Source organism: Cucumis sativus, chromosome 4 (genome assembly GCF_000004075.3).
Source record: "Cucumis sativus cultivar 9930 chromosome 4, Cucumber_9930_V3, whole genome shotgun sequence".
NCBI lineage: Eukaryota > Viridiplantae > Streptophyta > Magnoliopsida > Cucurbitales > Cucurbitaceae > Cucumis > Cucumis sativus.
The window spans coordinates 12956012-12981570 of record NC_026658.2 but is presented as its reverse complement, the minus strand read 5'-3'; the positions used below and the strand labels follow the sequence as shown (position 1 = coordinate 12981570).

The 25559-nt window shown below is 36.1% G+C and overlaps 4 protein-coding genes across 7 annotated transcripts; 1 reads left to right on the top strand and 3 right to left on the bottom strand.

The window, feature by feature from the left end:
• Nucleotides 1-211: 211 nt before the first annotated feature.
• On the bottom strand, nt 212-4364 carry LOC105434908. 4 transcript variants are annotated; one of them, XM_011653208.2, is made up of 4 exons: nt 3840-4359; nt 3043-3103; nt 1523-1580; nt 212-699 (listed from the first exon to the last, which is right to left on the bottom strand). In XM_011653208.2, the coding sequence occupies exons 1-4, from the start codon at nt 3999-4001 to the stop codon at nt 600-602; spliced, it is 381 nt and encodes a 126-aa protein (XP_011651510.1). In that variant the 5' UTR covers nt 4002-4359; the 3' UTR covers nt 212-599. The 4 variants fall into 4 exon arrangements, 1 of the variants encoding a protein (XP_011651510.1); XR_004216248.1 differs by lacking the exon at nt 3043-3103 and having other exon boundaries at nt 3840-4364; XR_004216246.1 differs by lacking the exon at nt 3840-4359 and adding an exon at nt 3526-3833 and having other exon boundaries at nt 1523-3103.
• Nucleotides 4365-5346: 982 nt separating this feature from the next.
• On the top strand, nt 5347-6101 carry LOC105435104 (secreted RxLR effector protein 161-like). The gene is made up of 3 exons (XM_011654501.1): nt 5347-5436; nt 5638-5762; nt 5903-6101. The coding sequence occupies exons 1-3, from the start codon at nt 5347-5349 to the stop codon at nt 6099-6101; spliced, it is 414 nt and encodes a 137-aa protein (XP_011652803.1).
• A 1894-nt stretch (nt 6102-7995) lies between these two features.
• On the bottom strand, nt 7996-9531 carry LOC101212183 (probable F-box protein At5g04010). Its single transcript, XM_031884561.1, has 2 exons — nt 9141-9531; nt 7996-8459 (listed from the first exon to the last, which is right to left on the bottom strand). The coding sequence occupies exons 1-2, from the start codon at nt 9529-9531 to the stop codon at nt 7996-7998; spliced, it is 855 nt and encodes a 284-aa protein (XP_031740421.1).
• Nucleotides 9532-14502: 4971 nt separating this feature from the next.
• On the bottom strand, nt 14503-14943 carry LOC105435105 (purple acid phosphatase 2). The gene has a single exon (XM_011654503.1). It carries the CDS (start codon nt 14941-14943, stop codon nt 14503-14505), a length of 441 nt encoding a protein of 146 aa, XP_011652805.1.
• Nucleotides 14944-25559: the final 10616 nt, after the last annotated feature.

Sequence of the window (25559 nt, the reverse complement as noted above, 5' to 3'; positions counted from 1 at the left end):
TATGACATTTTAAAACCGTCAAGAATGCACTTATTTATGACATTTTAAAACCGTCAAGAATGCACTTGATTATGATATTTAAAAACCGTCAAGCATGTTTCAATTTTTTTAAAAAAATTAATTCAATGATATTTTTGTTCCTGTATTGTGCTCCCATAGTCCTGTATAGTTGGACAACGATATTAATATAGTTTCAAAACTTGAACATATATAAAAAAAATCTTTCACTATATATATATAATCATTTCCAAAACTTTACATATATATATATATATGAATATTTCATATCATTTACAAAGACAATATAAATAACTCTATCAAATTGCCATTCAACTCAACATCCTAATCAACTAACTTATCCCAAAACTATCTAGCTACAATAAATCTAGTCTTAAAAGTATAGCAATCAATATTATGGTAGTATTCTTAAGTGTACCAATCAACATTTTGGAGCTTGAGTGACACCTCTTGTTTAAGCTTTTCGTTGACGATGACGACATCGTTGTCATCGATGAGGGCATTGTCATCCGACTTCAACCACTTTCAAATATGCATATTCTCAAGCATTTCAGCATCTCCAAATGCTATTGTTGATGTTATCATGGTTGAAGGTTGATTTCTGCTTCGCACATCAAGTCATTAGATAAAACTATGTCATGATCGAACACTTCCTGCAATGGAGGATGATGTGGACACTTGCTGCAATTTGCATATTTCAAGCATTTCAACGTGAGTACAATTTAATGACTAATTATCCTATCATTTGAAAATTCATAAGGATTAATCTACAAAATTCAAAGAGTAAAATGTCACACACATATATATAACTAGATCTACATGCATCAAATATATATTCGAACAGTCAGGTTGGATTCGAGCAAAGAACAACAAAAGCAATAAAGAAATATACCCGCTCATTACAAGATGCATTATACCTTAGTCATGGATTAATCAAACTTATACCAAGTGTTCCTACTGGTAGTAATGCTAGCTATGAATGATTAAACAAAAAGAGAATTGACACCTCATATGGATGGCAGAACTATATTATTACATATTCACAACTTACTGTTTTTCAAGCATGATCAGTCATTCAATCACAAATTTTGGCTGTAAGAGCATCCTTTATTGTTATAGTTCACAATGATTTAAGTATGTATGTGCTCACAAAAATTGGATAAGAACGTGTTAAAAGAACATCAAAGCATCAGATAAAAAATTGTTGCCCATGTAAAAAAATTGTAATCTATTGTGGAAGAAAAAAACTTTTATCACAATAGAAAGCAGTGTTGGTGTCAGTGTGAGCATGTAGAGTTAGTGTTGTGTAGTATATCAATACTACAATAAATATTTCTCCAAAGAACAAAAAATAATGACATTAAAATTACAATACAGAACATTGCAAACCAGTCAGAGTAACAAATAGTTCACACTACTACTTAAAAATTAATAGAGATTGATTAATTATTAATTAATAAATAGAAAAAGAAAACAAAGAAAATAAATAGTGCTAAATACCAACCTTAGGCATAGATACCTATGAGATGGTTTAATTTTCTTGCTGGCCCATAAAATCAAAACTGTCATAAAAATACAACTCTTTTTGTGAGTAAAGCTTAATCAAAAAAATCAAAATTTAAGCAAATAAACTCATCAAATGTGGAATACATTCTCATCCATCACTTGCATTCATTCTATTCAATGCCAAACCTGAACCTTAATTCATTGGAAGAATAAAATCAGCACAATATCCTTTGTCCATAAGTCCCATATATATTCAGAACAAAATGGTTCATTGAGATCTATTGCAGAAGTGCTTAAACAACATTCCAATGGGCTATAGAAAATTAAATCACAATAATCAACATTTAAAGGGCACAATGAAGAGAAAGTGCCCCTTACTAGTTTCATCACCAAAATTATAAGAACTCCGTGATTTCTTTTTCCATAATTGCAACATCAACATATAAACAAAAATATAAAGAGAATTAGAGGGAAGTAAGAAACAATGACCAGTTAATAATAAAAAATATAAACAAAAAATACTTAACCAATTCTCTCGCTAAAGAAAACACTTACCCAAAGCTCGTTGAGCTTCTAATAAGATATTTTCAATGGAAAACCTACCGGAAGATTGCAACCTAACAAACTAAATAAAAAACCACATAATACTCATTCTCATTCATTTCAACCATTGGTTATCATTAGATTAGTGGCTGAAGGAAAGAATCCTAAACCTTAGACAACTATGAAGGGAACCATGCATAAACTTCATATGACCAATACAAAATAAAGAAAGATCTTCAGAAAAAAGGCACCCAAATGCAAAGTAGCATATGGTTGAAACAAATTATACCTTCATCCTAGTTTCTCCCTCACTGTAGCAATAAGAAACCAAATAGGAAAATGTAGTAAAAATCAAGAATCTGAATGACTACAAATACTATTTATCGCAGATCGATAAACTTCAAGATTATCCTTCAAGTCGCGTGCGAAATGTCTCAACCATTGAAGAAATGTTTTTGTATATATATAACACAAAACTCAACAATAGTTTCTTCTTTGCATATTTTTCTTCAGAGGAAATTAAAAATGAAAGACACATCATTTTGTTCTAAATATCAAAGAATAATCTCTAAAATAATAAAAGAAACACAATTAAATTCAATCATCAAAAGGGTAGTAACTCGTGAGGGGAAAGTAAGTGCATTGTAAAATTAAACAAACACCACATGTTATTCTACACACTTAATAATTATAATGCACGAGAGAAGAGAATAAGACCTAATAGAATTGCAAATCTAAGGTGGTCAAGTCTCTAACACTTCGAACTATAACTTTCTTTCAACACAATCAAACAAAAAATCAATACAAAAAATATGCATAAATCAAAACTTGATATTCAACTATTATTGTCTTTGAGTTCTAGAAAAATAAATTGCTTGTTACTTATTTTTGCAACTATAGTTAATATGACAATGTAACACAAAAAAATTAAACAATATGGAAAAGGGCAAACTTGGTGAACAAATTGCTTGTTACCTTTTTTTTTTTCTAGTCTGCAATAAGTGACTTGGTTAACAAATGATATGCATTTTACCTCCTGTAATTTTAAAAGCAGGTGGATTTTCATTACCATGAACAAAGAGAGAAGTGATTGATGGAATAATAAATTTCACCATATTTGTTCTCTTGTAAAAACCTAGATGACTAATAGTTCTTGTGACTGGTGAATAAAAGTTTCCAATACCTTATGGAAGTCATTACATGAGAAAGAAACAAAAACACAATTTTCTCACAATCATTTCTTCAATTAAAAAAACTCCCCCATTCTGTTTAACTATACATTATTAAGAGTGATATTCAAACTAAACATTAGGATGTTACTCACACATTCATATCAATAATGGCTGAAGCAATATATACAAAAAATCAATTATAAACCAAACCCACACAAAAGATCAACAGAAACAAGAAAAGGGAAAAACCCCACAAGGAAAATCAAAACGGAGGCAATGAAGATACCACAAAAGCAAGGTGGAGAGTTGGAAGAGGGGTTAACCGTGAGTCAGGGAAGTGAAGTTTGAAAGCACAATAAAAGGGGTAAAAAAAGGGGTTGGTGGAGGGTGTTAATTCATCAAACAGTTGGTGGGCAGAATGAAAAAAATAGGTCGTTTCAAAGGGAGAGGGGGAAATGATATTGTTTGGAGAAGGAAATTTTGACTAGAAACGGTGATGGTGGGTATGAGTTTGACGAGAGTAAATGATTTGAAGAAGCATGTTTGAAAAGTAAAAATAATGCAAAATGAAAGAAGAGCAACGATTGTTTGAGAGTGTACCTGAGAGTACTGCCATGTGGGGCGGAGAGTAAAAGGAGAAAGCGACAGAGAGTCAATGAAGGAAGGTCCATTGTCTCGTTGTCCACGGGATACTTTGAATTTTGAATAAATCAAAATTGTCCAGATAAGGGCACCACCAGCACCCAAGAAGAACAAGGACATGAAAGCAACATTGTCCAAGGGAAGAAAGGGGAAATCAGCTAGTCGAAAGTGAGATTTGATTCTGGCCAAGCCTTAAAACCCTTCTAATAGATTTTGCCAAACCTTATAAAATAAATCTCGAAGCACAAGAATGAAGAGCGACAATTACCATTGCCGAAGATCAGTCCAAAGACTTGACGGGAAGAACGACGGACGGGAGAACGATTTTGGGTATTTCGATTTTGTGAACGAAACGACGCGCGGAAGAAGGAAAACGGATGACCACTTGATGTTTTCGAAGGGAATTAAGAGGAGAGTTGGGGCTTTTTCAACGTTGATGACGATTTCGCGGAAGAAGAGAGAAAATGCACATTTTTATAATGTTTAGTAATCCTTGACGTTTTTTAAAACGTAAGGAAAAGCATCTTACTCGACGTTTATTTAAAAAACGTCAAGAATTTTGGAAAATGAGTCTCTTTGTCTTCCTATAAAATTTTTTGACGTTTTAAAAACGTCAAGAATTTAATTGATATTTTTTGACGTGTTTAAAACGTCAAGAAAAAATACATATTACTTGACGTTTAAAAAACGTCAAGAATGTCGAATTTATAAATATTCTTGACATTTTAAAAATGTCAAGAATTTAATACATATTCTTGACGTTGAAAAAATGTCAAGAATTTAATAGAAATTCTTGACGTCTAAAAAACGTCAAGAAAGGAAAACAACAACCGTCAAGAAAGCCCATTTTTCTAGTAGTGATACTATGTTCTCTCGTTTGTCCTTCTTCCACACTTCCTTCTCAAGTCCTCACCCCTTCTTTACTGATACATCTATTGAACTTTTTCCTATTTTTGAAACCACTCTGGATACTGAGCTTACTTAATCTGCACCTGCTCCTGCAAACTTGAACCAATTGTCTGTCTCTAATGATGTTCCTGAACCTACTCCAGATACTTTTATTCATCGCTCTACTCAGTTAAGAGAACCTCCCACTCTTCTCTCTAATTATCACTGTTTTTCCACCATTGTTTTCCTTGTTGAACTCACCTCATATCAAGAGGCCAGTACTGACCCTTTATAGCAGACAACAATGAATGATGAATTACAGGCTCTTGAAAAGACGCACACTTGGGACTATATTGATTTACCTCCTGGTAAAAGACCCATTGGATGCAAGTGGATTTACAAAATCAAGACTAACTCTGATGGCACTATTGAGCGCTATAAGACTCGTCTTGTTGCAAAAGGATACTTGCAAGAATATGGGATTGACTGTAAAGAAACTTTTGCTCCTGTTGCTCGAATGACATCTGTTCGCAGTCTGTTAGCTGTTGCTGCTGCCAAACAGTGGCCTCTTCTTTAGATGGATGTCAAGAATGACTTTCTTAATGGGACTCTTTCTGAAGAAGTTTACATGAAGCTACCACCTGGTATTTCTTCTCATCCTAACAAAGTGTGCCTTCTCCGTCGCGCATTATATGACCTAAAACAGGCTCCCCGAGCATGGTTTGCTACATTTAGCTCCACCATTACTCAACTCCGCTTTACCTCTAGCTCACATGACATTGTGCTCTTTACACGACAAACACCCTAGGGTATTGTTCTTCTTCTTCTTTATATTGATGATATGATTATTACTGGTAATGATCCACAGACCATATCCGACCTACAACATTATCTTGGTCAACATTTTGAGATGAAAGACCTTGAATCTCTCAACTACTTTCTCGGTCTTGAAGTCTCTCAACGCTCTGATGGTTATTTGTTATCTCAAGCAAAGTATGTCTCTGATCTTTTAGCCCACTCAGACATCACCGACTCCAACATAGTTTCGACACCATAGATTCCAATACCCATCTAACTCCTTTTGATGGTGTTCCTCTTGAAGATGTGAGCTTGTATCGACAACTTGTTGGCAGTCTTATCTATCTAACAGTGACTCATCCAAAAATTGCATATGTTGTTCACATTGTCAGTCAATTTATAGCTGCTCCTAGAACCATCCACTTTATTGCTGTTCTACACATCCTTCGTTATGTTAAGGAAACTTTGGGACATGGCCTTCAGTTTTCTTCTCAATCTTCTCTTGTGTTGTCTGGGTATTCTGATGCAGACTAGGTTGGAGACCCCACTGATCGCCGATCTACAACAAATTACTGTTTCTACTTAGGCGATTCCCTCATTTCGTGGCGTAGTAAGAAACAAAGTGTTGTCTCTCGTTCAAGTACTGAATCGGAATATTGTGCTCTTGCTGATGCCACTGTTGAACTGCTATGACTTTGTTGGCTCCTTGTTGATATGGAAACCCCTCAACAAGGTCCCATCCTCCTTCATTGTGACAATCATAGTACCATTCAAATTACTCACAATGATGTCTTCCATGAACGTACAAAGCACATAGAAAATGACTGTCACTTTGTTCGATATCATCTCTTGAGCAACACCCTCCTTCAACAATCTGTCTCTACTACTGAGCAACCAGCAGAACACCAAAGTCTTACCACCTAATCGCTTCAGTCGGTTACTTACCAAACTCAAGTTGACTGCTACTCTACCAACTTGAGTTTGAGGGAGGGTATTAATATAAATTCGTCGTCAGCTACTTACCAAACTCAAGTTGACTGCTACTCTACCAACTTGAGTTTGAGAGAGGGTATTAATATAAATTCGTCATTTTAGGCTTAATTACATTTGTTACCTTATTTATACACTCAAGTTGACTGCTATTCTACCAACTTGAGTTTGAGAGAGGGTATTAATATAAATTCTACCAACTTGAGTTTGAGAGAGGGTATTAATATAAATTCGTGATTTTAAGCTTAATTACATTTGTTACCTTACTTATGTTGTATACAACTCTTAAATTTATTTAATCACACTATCGTAAAATGAAATACTATATTGAATCACGACGTATAATTTAAAATTGTTGATTGATTTATCATAATGAACAATATTAATATCTTTTGTAGGCATGAAATTTGATAAATCAACAATATTAATATCTTTTATAGGCATGAAATTGACTCATAATAATCTTACATATTGGGCATGATCAACTTGTACTATCTACGACTGGTATCATAAAATTGTTAATTAATACAACCTATTGATTTGATCTGTTAAAAGTATTGATTACATAAATAATAGAATTGTATTCGTGTTAAATGTTATTAAATGTAATATTTATATATGTTGAAAATTGTAAAATATATATTTTAATTGTTAGTTCATATATGGAATGAACGTTGGAAGTGTGGGAGGGTATAAGTAGTGGAACAAAAAGAGCAAAAATAAAAATAACAAAAAAAAGAAAAAGAAAAAGAAAAAGAAGTGCACGTGTGCTTTTAAGTCTTTTTTTTTTAAGAAATGCACTAAATACTACATTCACAACTCTATATTAAAACACACCACCCTACAGAGCAATTACAAACTTAATTTAAACAATAATCATTACCTACAAATTTATTACCAAAAAATTGACCCCCCAAGCCCCTGCGGGAGAGTAACCCACCAGCCCAGAGCTCCCCCACCCGAGCTGCCTCGGCCTCCTAGTCCATTGCCCTGACCTGAACCCAGTACCTCCCATGCCATACCAGACATTTAGAGCTTCTACAAAGAAACAACTGCATAAATGCTTTTATTTTAATTATTTTAAATTTTTTTTTGAAGGCCTTAAACAAATAAAGTCGTCCTGCAAGTTATGTTTAGTTGAACTCTAATTATAACTTAACTAATTTACTGTAACAAAAGTACAATGTAAGACAAATTCAAATATATACAGCAACTAAGAATTGTAGCTACTCAAACAGACTCTACATATATACCAAAAAAGGGGAATATTTTTCCCTTCTCTAATTAAAAGATAAAAGAGGCAAATTTAAAGAAAAAACGAGCTAGCTAGGTTGTTCATTAATTATTCTATACCATACGTTGCATATTCCAAAAGGTTTTGGTCCCAATTTAAACTCATTAAGAAACATATTTTTATACATTGAGCATAGACATTATACTAGACGTTAGCATTGAACAAAAAATGTTGCAAATACATTAACCCATCATCTAAGCTCACATATCTCCAACTCACAACACTCATCATCCCTACACTCACACTTTCAATCCTAACCTTATTACTCCCTCCTCCATTTCCACACAACCCTAGTCTCAAATCCCCCACAATGCCGCCACTCACGACGTTCGGGCAGCACCCCGCTGCCGGAAGCTCCTCCGAGAACCACCCATCCGCTCTAGGAGCCATTCCCACTCTTCCTCCACATTCAATCATTGTAAATACCCCCCTCCACCCTTCTAACACTATGTTCCATACCACCTCCACCTCCTCTCTCGCTCCAATGACCACCGGAGCACCGTCCCCATTCTCGTTGAGATTTATGTCGAATTTGAATAGTCCATTTCGATCTACGGGTAGCTCCTCGCCATGCTTCACGATGGTGAGGCTGGATTGTGGCCTCGGAGCTACAAGTTTTCATGTAATAAAGAATTATATATACATTCGAATTCTAGCTAGAATTTTTTAGTAATAAGCAAAATAAGTAAATAAAAATAAAAGTTACGTTTATTACTTTCCAAACTTTTGGATTGATTTTATCGGGAAAAGAGAGAGAATGTTTTAGCCTTTAGGTCTTTTACTACCCTTAACTTTTTATAAACCTGTGAAATTTTGCAAATAATAACTCCTAAAGTTCTTTTCATGTATACAGCAAAATGCCCATTTACTTACCAATTAAGCAAAAATGGCAAAAAAAAAAAAAAAAAAAAAAAAAGAAAAAGAAAAAGAAAAAGGAAAGAAAATAATCATTTTACCAGTTCGATCGTTTTTGCTAAAGTGTATAGTTCAGGTTGAGATAAGGAGTAGACCCACTCAAACCGAAATAAAAAATGGGCAATACATGTGTGCATGCGACATCACACCCAGTACGAGACGTTTCAACGTTATAATTGAAAATTGTTGGTGAGATGCATCGATGATGTTTGCTTTTTAAAAAATTAAATTAAAAACTATCTTTAGATTTTTTGTATATTTTTTACTTAAGTTAAAAGAAAAAAATAAAGGTTACCAAGTCTTAGAATCAACCCAACGGACCCTATGTTATATATAACGTAGCTTCTCAATGTGTTAAAAGCACTAAAGATTACCTTTTTCTTCTTTATTCACTCCGTCACAAGCAATACTACACCTATCTTTGTTGGTGAAGGAAATACTAATAACAAAGACGAGGTCGGAGAGGGAAAGAGAAGGTTTCGACTGAGCGGGACGGCGGCGAGCGGCAGCAATGTAGCCGAGGCCAAAGAGGCGGCGGAAGGACACGTGTGGTGACGTGGCCGGGGCGGTTGCAAGGTTAAAGAGAGAAGGGAAATTAGCGGTGAAAATAGGCTCCCAAAGGTGGTCGGAGGCCATGGAAAGGGACCAAGACTTGCAAACGCAGGAGGCGGTGGCCAGAGTTTTGGGGTCGAGCCGTTCGGCGACGAGAAGAATCACCTCCCACGGCGGTGGTGAAGAAGAAAGTGAGGGAAGAGGTTGTGCCATGAAGAAGCGCTGGGAAAGATATCGGTTAGGTGAGGATTGGATTAATTTGATTATTTATAGAGCGGGGGATTTTATTGGTGACACGTGGGAGTTATGTGTGCTATTGCATGGAACCAATTTGCCACGTCATTCAAATGTTTTGGTTGGGACAAGGGAGCTGATGATTTAATTATCTAAAATAATTTATTTTACTTTTTTTTCTTCTTCTTTTTGTTTTAATACTTTATTTTTCTTCGGATAAAATATCAACGGCAAATGGGTTGGTGGATTTTTCTTCATTATTTAGGTAAGGTCTTTCTTTAATAACCAATTTTCTTTTAGTTTTTTGCAAATTAATTATATCGTCTTTTTTTTTTCTCTTTCCTGATATGCTTTTTATGATTGAATTTTTAATCAATTTTTTAAAAACAAAAGCTTATTTTGAAAACACTTTTTTAGGTCGGTTAAAAAGTATTTTTTCTCCAAAACTTTCGTAAAAGTTAGAAAAAAATGTAACAATTTAGTCTTTTTAACTTTAGTTTATAACTATTTTTGTCTCTATATTTCTAATTTTATATTATTATAAACTTTGTTATATAATCTCATTTAGTGGTTGATGTACTTTTAAGTTTGTAATAATTTAATTTTCAACCTAAAAAAACATCAAAATTTGAAATCTTTACATGGTGAGGTTAGATAACTAAATTATCATAAAATTGAAAGTTAAGAGGCCCAAAAGATCAAGGACTAGAGTGTGACTTCAACAAAATTTGAATTTATAGACTAAAAATGATGTTTAATCTTTAAGTTTCAAATTTTGGTTTGATTTTTTAAAATATCGATAAAATATAGGTAGCAAAATAATGAAATTAGTGTATTCTAACCAAATATATAAAAACTTTAATTGTGATTGAAGATTTTAAATTTTAGCTACCAAATAACAAAACATCAAATAGATACCTAATGTTGAAAAAACAAATGTTGATCATAACTGTACCGTGTCGAAACACTGCCCTGAAAACAAAATTCGATACGACATCAGTGCTAAATCGCTTATGTGGATTGCTCCCCAATGTTAACACAACTTTTTCAACTCATGCGTGCACTCCCTTGAGTTAAGAATGGAATCAAAAAGGAAAATAATTGCCTAGAGAATTAGAGGAAAGAATAGGGTTTTGCAAGAAGAATATAACTGAACCTGTTCCCAAAATTCTTTACGTAATATATGTATATATAAAAAATAATTATTATAAAATAAAATAAATAATAATAATTTTCAATTTTCAATTGAAATATCAATTAGAAAACAATACAATTATGGTCATTCCCAACAATCCCTCATGAATGACTATCATTGCATTCTAGTTAAAACAGAAAGGAAGAATTTTATCTGAGCAAAGAAATAAGTAGTATAAACTTAAACATCAATATCTTTCGATTTGAATTGATGCGTAGTGAGATGAGGCAACAATCCAAATCATCGAAAGTAAGTTAATTGTCTATTGAACTTTCGATAACAACGGTTGAGATCCGACCCCACAACACGTTTTACTTCTTAAATTTCTATTGATTCCGCAATAATCTATCACAATAGACCACTCAAAATTGTGTTATTTAAGACCATGCACATAGAACTTCGGGTCAACGTGAAAGCTCTAGAAAAAGATCCTTAAACTTTTTCATAAAAGGCAGTCACACCTTCACAATCACATTTATTGCTTCATCAAGTCTATCACAATAGACTACTCAAAACTGAGCTATGAAGGCTTCAGATCTAGTCCATATCAAGACCAACTTCATCAAGTCTGTCAAAGACAAACCACTCAAAACTGAGCTATGAAGATTTTCCAATTATTCATCAAGTCCATACCAGGACCACCCAAAGAAGGGCTATGAAAATTTTAAAATGTTTTAATTTCATCCATCGAATCCATTTAAGGATTGCCCACACGTGGCTATGGACCATCAAGCTTACCGCAATAGACCACCCAAAAAGGGCTACAGATCATCAAGTCTATCACAGTAGACCATCCATAAAAGGGCTACAGATCATCAAGTCTATCGCAATAAACCACCCAAATAAAGGGCTATGGACCATCAAGTCTATCGCAATAGACCACCCAAATAAAGAGTCATGGACCATCAAATGTTTGAATCTCATACTTGTTGAAAATCCTAGAATTACTCTCTTTGTTAGGCTTTTGGAGAGATGATTTACAAAGTTTCTCAGACCTTACATACTTCGAGAAGATAATTCTTTTTCATTCAACTATCATTTCACAACTTCATATTTAGGGGAATATGCCTTCTATTGTCATAACATACTATTCTTGGCAATCTCTATAACAGGGTATGAATCTCAATAAAATTATACTAGTATAGAGCCCCTCACCACGAGACATCTCTCATTAGGCTTCTATATCATTTATACTCATGTCCCCATACAATATGATACATTTTTTTTCATTAAGAACACGTATCCACTAGTAAGGCTTACTTCGTCATTCTAAGTTACCTGATTTGCATACATTACCTCTCTAGGTATGGTAGACAATAATTAAAATGCAAACCAAAATCTATTGTAACCTTAAGATATCTTAATAAATGACGGAGAGCAATAAAATAATCTTAATCAGGATTATGTGTATACATATGTACTCAATCTTCTTACAACATATGCAATAACACATCTTATACAGTTTATCAAAACATAGTATTTTCTATAATCCTTGCATATTCAGATTGAGAAACACTTTCTCATTTATTTTCTTTAAGGCTCATAAGACGTTCTTACTAGAGCATCATTAAAATATCTAATCTCTTTAATAGCATTCAGTGTGTGATTGACATAAATAAAAACTTCCTCAATAATACTCAGTGCATCACATTTAGTCTCACATAAATCTTTCACTTCAAAATGTGATAACTTTATAGCATTACTAAAACATTTATGTTTGTATCACATAAATGACACCAATATACAAACATATAGTCACACAATCAACTCCAAGCAACTTTTAGTAAACACATATATCAACAATTCACTTCACAAGACATTGTTTACTAAATTGTTGTTAAAGTTCTTCTCATTAAACTTTTAGAAACTAGTTAAAGACCATAAAGAAATTTGACTCTTCCAATTTACCATTGAGGAATATCATCTTTACATACACTTGATGGTATTAGAAGACCACATACAACTACAAAAGCTTTTAAGGCACTCTATGGTGGCTAATTTAGTCATATGAGAGTAAGAATCAAAACATTATAAGTTCCACGCTTGATTCAAAATATTTTTCATAAGTCTAAAATTGCACCTATGTACTTATGATCAGTTTCCTTATCTAATGTGGGACTTTGGTCCCATTTCCAACGATCCTCCCCTCGAACAAAGTTCCAACTGAACCTCCTCTAAAATAGACACTCATCCATTTATCTCTTATCTAGCTAGGTTAACTCCTCATCTCTAGAACATATTGTTTGTTCAATAGAGCTCAACCATGGATAACAACATTACTACTTTTAAGGCTCCACTACACCTTTGTTCAACCTGAGGATTATATCAACTAGGCTAAACCAAGGACGACGTGACTATGATACCACTTTTAGGGATAACTTTGGGTATAAGTCCTCGTGCTTTATAAGATATCACATATTTGATAGCTTAGACAATATCTTAAACTTCCATAAAATCTTACGAGCTTCATAAGCAATGAATGCGTATTTTCATACTACTAGCCAACTTTAGTAATATGCAAATGATGTTATACTACCAAACTTAACAATTCATGATGCAAGTTATATATAAACTTTGTCAAATATAACATACATGATAAATATTTCTACTCATACTAACATGCTAATAGACATGTTCAAGTAGATCACAATAGTGTCTCAATATTCACAAATTGATTTATCATTTAAACTTATAAATCTATATGCGATACTACTGTGAGCATAATCAATAAACATAGTCAAATGTTTTTAATCATACTAAAGATTTCTTGAACTCAAGATATACCCCCACACTTCTAAATATTTATATGCATAACATATTCAAAGTTCAACAATACTATTTTGTTAAAGGGAATAAATTTCATGAACAAATTCATTTAGTTCACAAAACTATATTTCTAATTTCTACTTCAAATTTTATGCACAATTCACGTCATAAATTATTTCCATTGAAGAATGCATTAACTAATTCAAATTCATCACAATAGCATTAATTACTATGACATAAATTTGTCAAACTATACAAAGTATTATAGTATATGCCCATGTATATGGAATATCATCCTCAAATTTAGCATAGAAATAAACTAATTAAATTCTTAGACTATATCCGCAAATTAAATTCGTGGAATTCAAACTGATGTAAAGTTCATTCAGATCTAACCATAAAAGGCTCAATTGTATTAATTCATAATCAATTTTTTTTCCACGAAAATATTTGAAAACATATATATATTGTAAGTAAAAAGCATGACTTAAATGCTAAGTTTCACTAATTTATTTGGGTAATTAATTTTGTCCAAATATTTCACCAATTAAATATACCACAAAATGTCAATTAATTATACCCAACATAATGTCTATAATGTAATATGTGATCATTTGTAGCTTTTATTTTATTTAGTTATTCCAAAACATGCAGTATTATTCATTAAGAATAAATTAGCATCGAATAGTCACGTTTAAAATATTAGCTAAATATTTTTAAATATAGAAAATTAGCCAATGTTTTCCAATTGAATAGATTAGCCGCTAAATTTTAGAAACTCTCCTTAAAATTTAGCCAAAATATCATAGACTTACCTAAGTAATCGAACGTTACCTCAGGTGAATCTTCGTCAAAAAGGCTGAGAAGATCATGGATTCCGATTCCACCACCGAATAGTACTCTAAACTCACCTCTCTCACTGTGTCAGCCACTTCCTCGCAATCGTTCAATCTTCAGAAACGTGGAGGAATCATCGCGATGTGGGGATATTACGAAGAGTCCGACGAGCCAGATCTGATGAGAAGAGTGTCTTCCAAAGTCCCGCTTTGATTCCATTTCCTGTTATCATGAAACGAATGATTGTCCGCGTACGAAAGATCTCCGACGAACAACACTGCTTGTCCCTTTGAATTTGAATAGTAATGCACAAACATTTGATTCGAATCATAAGTCTCTCCAAGATTGCCAATGATGTTGAATATATAAGGAGCATCGGGACTGGCCATGGGAGGCGTTGTGAAGAAAAACCGACGCATCGCATCACCACTCCTAATCTCGTAGAAGTATTTTGTGTTGTACTCGAGATCATTAATGGTAGCGTGGTGAATATATACAGAAGTATAATTATAATATTTGTACGTGGTAATTGTAGGGCGTACTTTGTGGTCGTGTTCCTCATCAATATCCACTGCCCAATATCTCATCAACATTTTATAAAAATTTTGCTTTCAGATTGTCCAAACAAATGTTAATCGTAGTTGTGTCTTGTTGCTGCCCTGAAAGCAAAATTCGACGCGACCTAGGTGGTAAATCGCTTATGCCGATTATTCTCCAAGGTTAACAAACACAACTTTTCCAACTCATGCATGCACCCGCTTGAGTTTAGAATTGAATCAAAAAGGAAAATAATTGACCAGAGAATTAGAGGAAATAATAGGGTTTTGCAAAAAGAATAACCGAACATGTTCCCAAAATTCTTTACTTAATATATGTATATATAGAAAGAAATAATTATTATAATTATTATAAAATAAATAAATAATAATTATTATCAATTTCTAATTGAAATATCGTCAATTAGAAAACAGGACAATGATGGTCATTCTCAACACCTAATAGGTTTTAAATTTTAGTTTTTGAATATTTAGAAACTCCCTAAAAAAGGTTGTTGTTGCCCTTAGTCGCAATTGCATCAAAGATCTTATGCATTTCTGGTTCAAGACTACTCACTCGTTCAAAAAGGGTACAAATGATCTTCTGTTGTAGGTTTTTCCACAATGTTTTGGCAGCTTGTCGTTGGAGGTCAGAAATTAAGCTATTGGCACAAAAATGAGAATTCTCAGAAGCTACAATATGTTTCGTTCCTTCCAATTGTTGAGAGGACCCCTTGATCACAAGAGGAAGAGCAAACCCAATAGTTGCACCTATAGGTGTTTTAAAGTTCTCACTATAAGTAAGTACATCGTTAGTCTTCTAGATTCGCCATCGACTCTAAGGTTTTGAAACTTCGCATCCAACCCTTGGTAGTCTCGTTTCGTAAAATATTAGGGCTTCTTACCCCCAAAATTCAGACAGTGGTGCGCCGAATTCGATTTTTCAGTTCCGTCCCAAAACGCTGAATAAAGGGTCAATGCTATGGCCCAGAAAGAAATCGCCCAACTCAGAATAGTGTCCAAGGTCTCGAAGGTTCGCATTCAACCCCTTGGTGGTCTCGTTTCGAACAATATTAGGGCTTATTGCCCACAATAGTTGGACAGTGGTGTTCCAGACTCGGTTTTTCAGTTTCGTCCCAAAACACTGAAAAAAAGACCAATGCTATGGTCCAAAAAGAAACCACCCAACTCAGAACAGTGTCCAAGGTCTCGAAGGTTCGCATCCAACCCCTGGGTGGTCTCGTTTCGAGCAATATTAAGGCTTCTTGCCCAGGAAAGTCGGACAGTGGTGCCCCAGACTCGATTTTTCAGTTTCGTCCCAAAACGCTGAAAAAAAAGGGCTAATGCTATGACCTAGAAAGAAACCGCCCAACTTAGAATAGTGTCCAGGGTCTCGAAGGTTCGCATCCAATCCCTGGGTGGTCTCGTTTTGAGCAATATTAGAGCTTGTTGCCCACAAAAGCCAAACAATGGTGCCTCTGACTCAGTTATTAAGTTTTGTCCCAAAAGGCTCAAAAAGGGGCCAAGGCTATAGCCGAGAAAGAATCCGGCCAACTCAGAACAATGTCCAAGGTCTCGAAGGTTTGTATCCAACCCCGGGTGATCTCGTTTCGAACAATATTAGGGTTTCTTGCCCATAAAAGCTACACGGTGGTGCCCTAGATTCGGTTTTTCAGTTCCGTCCCAAAACTCTGTAAAAAGGGCTAATGCTATGGCCCAGAAAGAAACTGCCCAACTCATAACAGTGTCCAAGGTTTTGAAAGCTTGCATCCAACGGCTGGGTGGTCTCGTTTTGAGCAATGTTAGAGCATCTTGCCCACAAAAGCCAAGCAGTGATGCCTCGGACTCGGTTTTTTAGTTGCGTCCCAAAATGCTGAAAAAATGCTCAATGCTATGGTCCAAAAAGAAACCGTCGAACTCAAAACAGTGTCCAAGGTCTCGAAAGTTCGCATCCAACCCTTAGGTGGTCTCATTTCAAGCAATGTTAAGGCTTCTTGTCCACAAAAGGCCAATAGTGGTGCCTCGGACTCAAAGAACCGTACAAAGGAGACCTGTGTTAGCCTAGGTGAAAATGGGCCCCTTGGTGATTGGCCGACAATAGTTGATGGACAGATTAAAATTAATGGGCCGACTGGAGCTACTAGACTGAATGAAGCTGGTGAAGCCCAAATTTCAAATGATCATGCATTACCAAGAACTAAGGATGAAGCTAAATCATCATGGGCTTCTTTATTTGGTTCGAGAAATGGAAATTCTATGATATATACCCCTCCTACTTCCGTAGGGGATAAAGTTGTGGTTACCCCTATCGAAGAAATTATTGCTCAAGGAGTTCGGGTGTGGGAAAATTCATGCAATGCTGTTGAGACAAATTATCTACAACATGGAGTGAATACGCTTGTCATTACTTTGATCCCTAAAAGAAGTGGAGCTGATCGAATGGAAGATTTTTGGCCTATTATTTCTTGTTGTAATGTTATTTACTAGTGTATCTAAAAAAATTTGGCCAATAGACTTCGTGAGTGGCTTCCTTCGTTTATCAGTGGTAACCAGTCGACTTTTATTCCAAGGAAGAGTATTATTGATAATATTCTTCTTTGTCAGGAGCTTATTGGGGGTTATCATAATAACTCTGATAAGCCTCGATGTACTATGAAAGTTGATCTTAAAAAAGCCTATGATTTTGTTAATTGAGACTTTCTTTTTGGTTTGTTAATGACTTTGGCACTCCCTTGAGCTTTGTGAGTTGGATTAGAGCTTAGGTTACTTCTCCTATGTTCTCTATTATGATTAATGGATCTTTGGAAGGTTTTTTTTCTTTTCTTTTTTGAAAACGTAATGATAATATTATACAACAACAAGGAGGACCTCACAACTTGAGGTCAGGCACAAGAGCGGAAAGCGCTCACACTGAGAAGATAAGAAAAGAAACCAAAAGACAAGCAACAACTCGAAACATCTAAACATGTCCAATAAACAACACTAGATAGCGAAAAAAACCCCACAGCCTGGGGACAAGCATAGAAAAAAAAAAAAAAAAAACTAAGAATATCAAAAGAGCATGAAACGCACACACAGACAAAATAAAAATAAAAAGTCTAGAGAACGACACCATCCAGATCAAACAAAAGAAGAATAAAAATAAGCCAAACCAAAGAAAATAACAATGAAAATAAAAATAAAACCCCACAACCCGAGGACAAGCAGAAAATAAAAACATGAAGGAAAGCACACTAAATAAGACCATGAACATTTTCCGACCAAGAAGCAGTATGAGCCCGAATGCATGATCGAATGAGCTGAAAAATAATCATAGGCTCACAAACCTGACCTCATCTAACTTATTGAGGGGTGTCTTGCTATTAGCGATGTGTCAAGAAAGGTATCAACCAGAAAAAACGAAAAGAAGAGAAAAAAAAAAGACCACAAAACAAACCAAACCCAATAAAATAAAGAAAAATAACCCCACAGCCCGAGGACAAGCAAAGAAAGGGAAAAGAAAAAAAAAAAAAATGAAAGCAAACAACTAAAGAAGATAATGAGTATTCTTTGACCAAGATGCAACACGAGCACGAATACATGAACGAATGAGCTGAAACATAACCATAGGCTCACGAGCCTGACCTCCATGAAGATGATGATTACGCTCCTTCCAGATAAAGTAAATCGTAACACACCAGAAAACACGCCACAACTTTTTCCTCACCTCCTTCCCAATACCCTGATGACAAATCCAAAACAACTCAACCCCCCAATACCCAATCCTATGAGAAGAAGACATGATCCTAAGGATCCTAGACCATATTTCATACCCAAAAGGACAAGAGAAGAATAGATGATATCTTGACTCACAACTCACCCAACAAAGAATACAAGACAAAGGAATCGACCTATCCCATCGACTTAACCTATCTCTAGTACCCAACCTATCCCTGATAGCCAACCAAGAACAAAAGGAATGCTTGGGGATATTTCCCCTACCCCACAGTAAACCTGACCAACCAACCCTAACACTACGAGGACGAATAGTATCCCACGCACTAGTAATAAAAAAATTATCATGATTACCAGGGATCCAAACCCACCTATCCTTAACATTAGGACACAAACTAACCCTCTGAACCCTATCCTAATGTCAATCAAATCCATATAAATGCGCGGCCACCTCGAGTCTCCATCCAAACCAATGAAATCTGTAAGCCTAGAATCCCACCGACTCTCCACATTATATATCACCCTCTCTATACTGGTGAAAAATAGCATCGCCCTGTAACCACGGATCCATCCACACTCTGCACCGCCTACCATCTCCCACCTCCATCCTAACATGCTCTTTCAGGTAGTCCCGCTTACGCAAGATAGCCCTAAGACACCAAGAACGACCAACTCCAGCATCGATCTCCCACAATGATTTTCCCTTAAGGATATAAGCCTCCACCCAAGCAACTCACAAAGAGCCCGACTTAACCAACAACACCCATAAAATCTTCATCGTACTCACAATATTTCAAGAAGACCCATCACGAATAGCAAGACACCCCTCAATAAAAGGACGATATACCTCAACCCAAGCCACTTTTAGACCACCTCTACCCTCCTCCTTACCTCTCCAAAGATAAGACCTCATAATTTTACCAACATCACTGTGAACTTTCTTAGGCAGCACAAACACATTAGCCCAATAAACTTGAAGATTGCGAAGCACAGAACGAACAAGCTGAAGTCTACCTGTAAAAGATAAAACTTTTGCAGACCAAGATCGAATGCGACTGGTAATCCTTTGGATTAGAGGAGCACAATCAGACCTCCGTAACCTTCAAGAAAGCAAAGGAAGCCTAAGATATCAAACAGAAAGATGTCCAAGGATAAAGACCATGAGACGCTTTCACACTATTAACACTCGTAGCAAAAATAGAACTTTTTTCAAGATTAGCAAAACCCCTTCATCTCTAACCCAAACTGAAGAAACAACAGCCATAAAAGAAGCATCCTCAATCCAATGGTTAAAGAAACGAAACGAAACCACCCGCTGCCTCAGCTGATTACTTGGGTAAAATAGGATAGGTGAGTGATCAGAGATACCCCAAGGAAGGACATTTACTCTCAAATTAGGCCAAGCACTAAGGCCTTCATCATTAACTAAAATACGGTCGAGCCTTCTCATCAAACCAGATCCATGGACCTTGCTAGTCCATGTAAACCAGTTACCTTGTACCGAAGGTTCAACTAGGTCAGCCTCGTGAATAGCTATGTCGAACTCCTCCATATCCCGAGTAGCAAGAGACTCTCCAAAAGCTTCAGCATGAAGCCTAATGGTGTTAAAATCACCCATGACAATACCTAGACCCCTCCAACCAGAAGAGATCTCACCTACTCTGCCATAACAAACACTTCTCCACATTATTATTAGAGGCATAAACAAAAAGAACCTTAATACTATCACCGGTAAGCAAATCTAATACCAAACCAAAGACAAACTATTCTGCCACCTCGCTAGGAGTAAACACAAATCTGTTACGCTTCTACATTATCCACATACGACCAACCCCACTACTACTAATTACTGATGAAGCCCCACGAATTTCCAAACCTTCGAGAGAGAGCTTAAAAATTCTCTTCCCAAACTCTAGTTTTCAAGATCCAACAGAAACCCACCTTAGACACGCCAAAAAATCAAGCACCGCTCTACTCTTTACAGGGCTGTTAAGACCTCGCACATTCCCGGAACACCAACTAATCATGAGAGTGAATAGGAGCAATTGCTCCCATAGGATTTCCATCAAAGGGTATAGCCTTAAGAACCAAAGCTTTATCATCCACTTGTAGGGGTGGGGGAAAGCCATCCACTATAGATAATGCCCACTTGTCTCCTTCCCTCAACTCCATAAGGCTACCAAATGAGTTAGGCATAGTCATCTCCACACTTTTGCCCTTATCTCGGATAGAAACCAACTCCTTTTTCCTTCTAGCAGCAAGGGTAAAGTCATTCTGATTTTCTATTACCTTTTCTTGAATAGTCATCGTGAGGGAACTATTAATTTCACCTTCTTCCAACTGTTTGAAGGACTCCATCACCACATCTCCATAAGCCACACTTGTCAGATCTTCGTCTTTATTACTTACATCTTCCTTATGTTCTACACTCTTAGGGTAGGAGGCACTAGAGTGTCCAAAAGATCGACATAGGTTACACTTCTGTGGTTTCCATTCGTAATTAATCGTTACAATGAAATCTTCTCCCCTAAGGTTTACTATTATATCAGCACGCATAGGGCTGTCTACATTTAGTTCAACACAAACTCGAGCATATGACAGTCTACGTCTTTCCTTAGTAGCCAGATCTAAGGTTAGGGGTTTGCCTATAACACTAGCAACAACAGCCAATCTAACATCTGTCCACAACTCCATTGGGATCCTACCTAATTTAATCCAGACGTGAACATTATAAAAAATGAAGGATTCAGGGACAATACTTGGGGTCCATTTGTGGAGGAGCATGGGTTTTCCCCCGAGATACCACGATCCACGTGAAAGGATCCAATCAATCGATTTTGTGCGTCGAAATTGGAATGAGACCATTCTCCAGAATTGTGATCGTTGGCATTTCAATTCTACCTCAAATTTTCTGAATAAGTCGATAAATGACAGCGTAAGGCAATTTTGCATCAATTAGTTGTCCTACTAGAGAATTTTCCACACCCAAATGCCTTGAGCGATAATTTGTTCGGCAAGGGTAACCACAATTTTATCCCATAAGAAAGTAGGAGGAGTATATGCCTTAGGATTTCCACTTGTTGATCCAAATAAGGAAGCCCATGAAGATTTATTTTCACCATGATGTCTCGGCAAAGCATTAACATTTTTTGGGTTTCACCTCCTTCAATCAGCCCATCAACTATAGCCAGCCCAACAGGTATAGACGGCTCATTTGAAAGCTTGGCTTCATCCGCTTTATACAGCCCAGCAGCTCAAGCCGGCCCAACTTTTTTAATCTGTGCATCATCAATTGCAGGCCCATCACCATGCGGCCCAATTTCACCTAGGCCAGAAAGACGGTTTTCCTTTGAACTGCGGTTCACTTCGATCGGTTCTCTTCCATCCGACCGGTTCTTCCTTGTCGTTTTTAGGTCATCCCTTGCCGCCGTCAGTCGTTGGCCGCCATGTCGTGCACACGTTGAAGGCTTGTCAACGCCCGTTTCTTCACCGCCGCTGCATCACTCGAGGTATGCCATTCAACAGAGTTCATCCAAACACCGGTGTTAAACGAAAAAAAATTCTCAGATCTCCTATCGTCCGCCAAGTTTTCGCCTGCCGTTAAACGCTCTGGAAGTCTCCGTCTTCGAATCCGCGATAAATAAGTTGAATTTCAGATCTTGCCTTCTTTGATTTTGCCGAATTTATTCCACAAATTGGATTTAAATTTCGGACCCACAATAAACAGATCCGTGCGACGAATGATAGCTAAATGAAATAAAACTCACCCACGAGTGAAAGTCAATCGGACTATGCTCTGGATACTTCCGACAAATCCACGGTAATCAAATTGATATTCTGTGCTAGATCTGAAAGCAAAATCAAAACCACGAAGTGACAATTTCAAATAACACGGGCGGTGTAGTACACGCGCTTCTCCCAAAATTCGGAAATTTCGTTCGCTCGGCTGCACTGAAGGTTTCTGATCTGTACCGTTCGGCTGGTGCAATCTACCGTCTCTCACGTTGATTGCTCGCCGGAGAAGGTCTTGGATGGGCTGCGAACAACTTTGACATAATTCCGATCACGCACGTCTCCTATTTATCTCCATTCTAAGGAAGTTGGCTGCTCGAGATCCGTTCAGTTGTTACAATCGAATGGACTAAAGCACATCCGTTCACGTCGATTTCTTGCCGGAGAAGAGGTTGGATGAGAATTGGATAAAATTGACGTCTTTCCAAGGGGTCTAAGGTGTGTTCTGTGGAGGGCCCAAACCCTAACGGCGGCTCCGACGAATATTCGTTATTGGTCGATAACTTTGAGGATCCAAGTGTGGGTATTGCGACAGATGTGCTACAGACAAGTCCAATTTTTGATCTGATATTCGAATTCGACAAGGGCTTGGTAGTAAGCTTTACGTGTATTGCCATTTTAGGATTTCGGTGGTGTAGCTGTAAAATTTTGCTCTGAATCACCGGTGAAATATGGTTGTCGAGTGCTGATGAGCAAAACGATGAAGTCTACCTCCATTGATGCAGCTGCAGTGAAGAAAAGAGCGTTAATAAGTCTTCAACGCGTGCATGATATGGCGGCATTCGATCGTAGGTCGACGGCGACGGCGACGATGTGTAAAGATGACCTAATTATCACGAAGAAGGATTGGTCCGATTTGGGTGGGGATGAACCGATCCATGGGAACCAATCTCAAGATCGTGTGGAAGAAGGGCCTCAGGCTGCATCTACGAAATGGATTGGGCCTTAAAAGAATGGGCCGGGAAATTTGATTGGAGACCAGTTTGCTGGGCCGGCCAATTCTAATGGGCTGAAGATTGGAAAAGCAAATTATGGGCCGGTTGGTTCCAAGGGGCTGAGTGAAGAATCCAACAAAGCTGCATATAATCCGATTGAATTTGTGGCTGATGTTGATGGGTCGCATGCTGAAGAAGAGGCCGAAGTTTCAAATCAAAATGTGTTGCTCAGAAACCAATCTAAATCATCTTAGGCCTCTTTTTTGGTTGGAAAGGTGGTATTCCCATGACCTACACACCTCCTATTACTGTTGGGGAGAAAATTGTGGTGACCCCTACCGAAGAAGTAATTAGTCAAGGAGTAATCATGTGAGAGAACTCCCTAGTCAGGCAATTAATTGATGCAAAATAGTCGTATCTGGTCATTTATTAACTGATAGAGAATATTTGGGGTCGAGTCGAAATGCCTACCATCACTTTTATGGAGAATGGCCTTATATGCTTCCAATTTAAACGACCACAAACGATAGATTGGATTTTGTCCTGTGGCTCGTGGCACCTGGGAGGAAAACCTATGCTCCTTCGCAAATGGATTCCAGGTATTGTCCCTAAAACTTTTGTTTTTGATACTGTACCTGTTTGGATCAAGTTAGGAAGGATCGCTTTGGAGTTATGGACGGATGCCGGGTTGGCTGTTGTTGGAAGTGCAATAGGAAAATCGTTGTCCTTTGATCTGGCTACCAAAGAAAGGCGACGACTTTCTTTAGCACGCACATGTGTAGAAATGAATGTAGACAGCACCATGGCTACCGTAATAACTGTGAATCTTAGAGGCGAAGAGTTCATAGTGAACGTTACATATGAGTGGAAGCCGAGAAAGTGTAATGTTTGTCATTCCTTTGGTCACTCTAATGGTACCTGCCCAAAGAGTGGTGCCAGTAGAAAGGAAGACATAAGAAAGATAAATTTTGTTAAAGATGTGGTCCTTGTTAAAGAGGCAGTTCCGGTATGTGAGGAGTATGAAGATGTTGAGTTAGAGTCCTTCCAACAGTTGGAAGAAGGGGAGATCAATATCCCTCATTTGAGAATTGAGAAAGGGAAGGATGATGTGAAACATGGTGATTTTACGCTAGTTGATAGTGAAGAGATAAAAGTCCTATGGCAGTAGAATAATTTAAAGAACCATTTTTCAAATTAATTTGGGAATATTAAAATACCGGTACATTGACAAAATTTTAAATAGATTCTAAGCATGCTTTTAAAGATAAGATACGAGAACTTACTTTCGATGACGTCTCTGAATTTACAAATCAATCTCCAAAATTGGGACACCACCCGTCGGAGACCTTCCTATCCTCCGGGATGAGATTGATTTGTGGGAACCAATTGAGATGGAAAAATGTTTAGAGATGTTTGAGAGAAACTCTTTTTGTAGAGAGAAAAAGCTTTGATTTTTTTTCTCTTAATGAACTTGGCTGAAGAAAATTGTTTTCTTTTAGATATTTATAGCTCTTTTTTCTGCATGGAATAGGAAAAGGAGTAAGAGAGAATCATGAGATTCTTAATATCAAATCTACTAATTAATTAACAATTAATCAATTAGTTAATAATTAAGTAAATTATATTTAATTAATATTTCATTCAAGTCTTATTTGAATAAATATCTCTCCAATATCTTATTAATATAATTAATATATCATATTTAATTAATATTTATGTAATATCAATTTATAAATTTAATTAAATAAAACTAAATTATTAATTAATTCTTTAATTAATTAATAGCTAAGTTAAATATAAGATATTTAACTTAAATTAAATTTGAATCATATTCAAATATAAGTTTCTCTCATAACTAATAATTTTAATATGAATCCAATTCACATTAATATTTAAACTCATTCTAATATTTTATCTCTCATAAATTAATTTCGAATCATATCCAAAATTAAATTTATAATAAAGTTTCATAAATTTTATATTACAATGTATCACTATACATTAAACTAATTCCCTAAGTATATTTGGACATTTCAAATTACAACCAATATAGATAAATCTCATTACCCTTTACGAGCTAGGAAGAACCTACAGATCAAAAGCTACAACGATCTGAGATTAATTGGCTAAACTCATTAACCACATTAATAAATATTCGTTAACTATGTGTATACTTCACTAAAAACTCACAGATGAACTCTTTTCATTGTAGATATATTTCTGTGTCCACAG

Excerpts from the sequence above, each read along its gene's own strand:
- LOC105435104 (XM_011654501.1), top strand. The coding sequence starts at position 5,347 with ATGGATGTCAAGAATGACTTTCTTAATGGGACTCTTTCTGAAGAAGTT. Across the intron at positions 5,437-5,637 it reads TTTCTTCTCATCCTAACAAA|ACCATATCCGACCTACAACA; the intron begins GTGTGCCTTCTC and ends AATGATCCACAG. Across the intron at positions 5,763-5,902 it reads TATTTGTTATCTCAAGCAAA|TCTTATCTATCTAACAGTGA; the intron begins GTATGTCTCTGA and ends ACTTGTTGGCAG.
- LOC105435105 (XM_011654503.1), bottom strand. The coding sequence starts at position 14,943 with ATGTTGATGAGATATTGGGCAGTGGATATTGATGAGGAACACGACCAC.
- LOC105434908 (XM_011653208.2), bottom strand. The coding sequence starts at position 4,001 with ATGTCCTTGTTCTTCTTGGGTGCTGGTGGTGCCCTTATCTGGACAATT. Across the intron at positions 3,104-3,839 it reads CCACATGGCAGTACTCTCAG|GAGGTAAAATGCATATCATT; the intron begins GTACACTCTCAA and ends TTAAAATTACAG. Across the intron at positions 700-1,522 it reads CATAGGTATCTATGCCTAAG|CAAGTGTCCACATCATCCTC; the intron begins GTTGGTATTTAG and ends TGCAAATTGCAG.
- LOC101212183 (XM_031884561.1), bottom strand. The coding sequence starts at position 9,531 with ATGGCACAACCTCTTCCCTCACTTTCTTCTTCACCACCGCCGTGGGAG. Across the intron at positions 8,460-9,140 it reads AGTGAATAAAGAAGAAAAAG|CTCCGAGGCCACAATCCAGC; the intron begins GTAATCTTTAGT and ends GAAAACTTGTAG.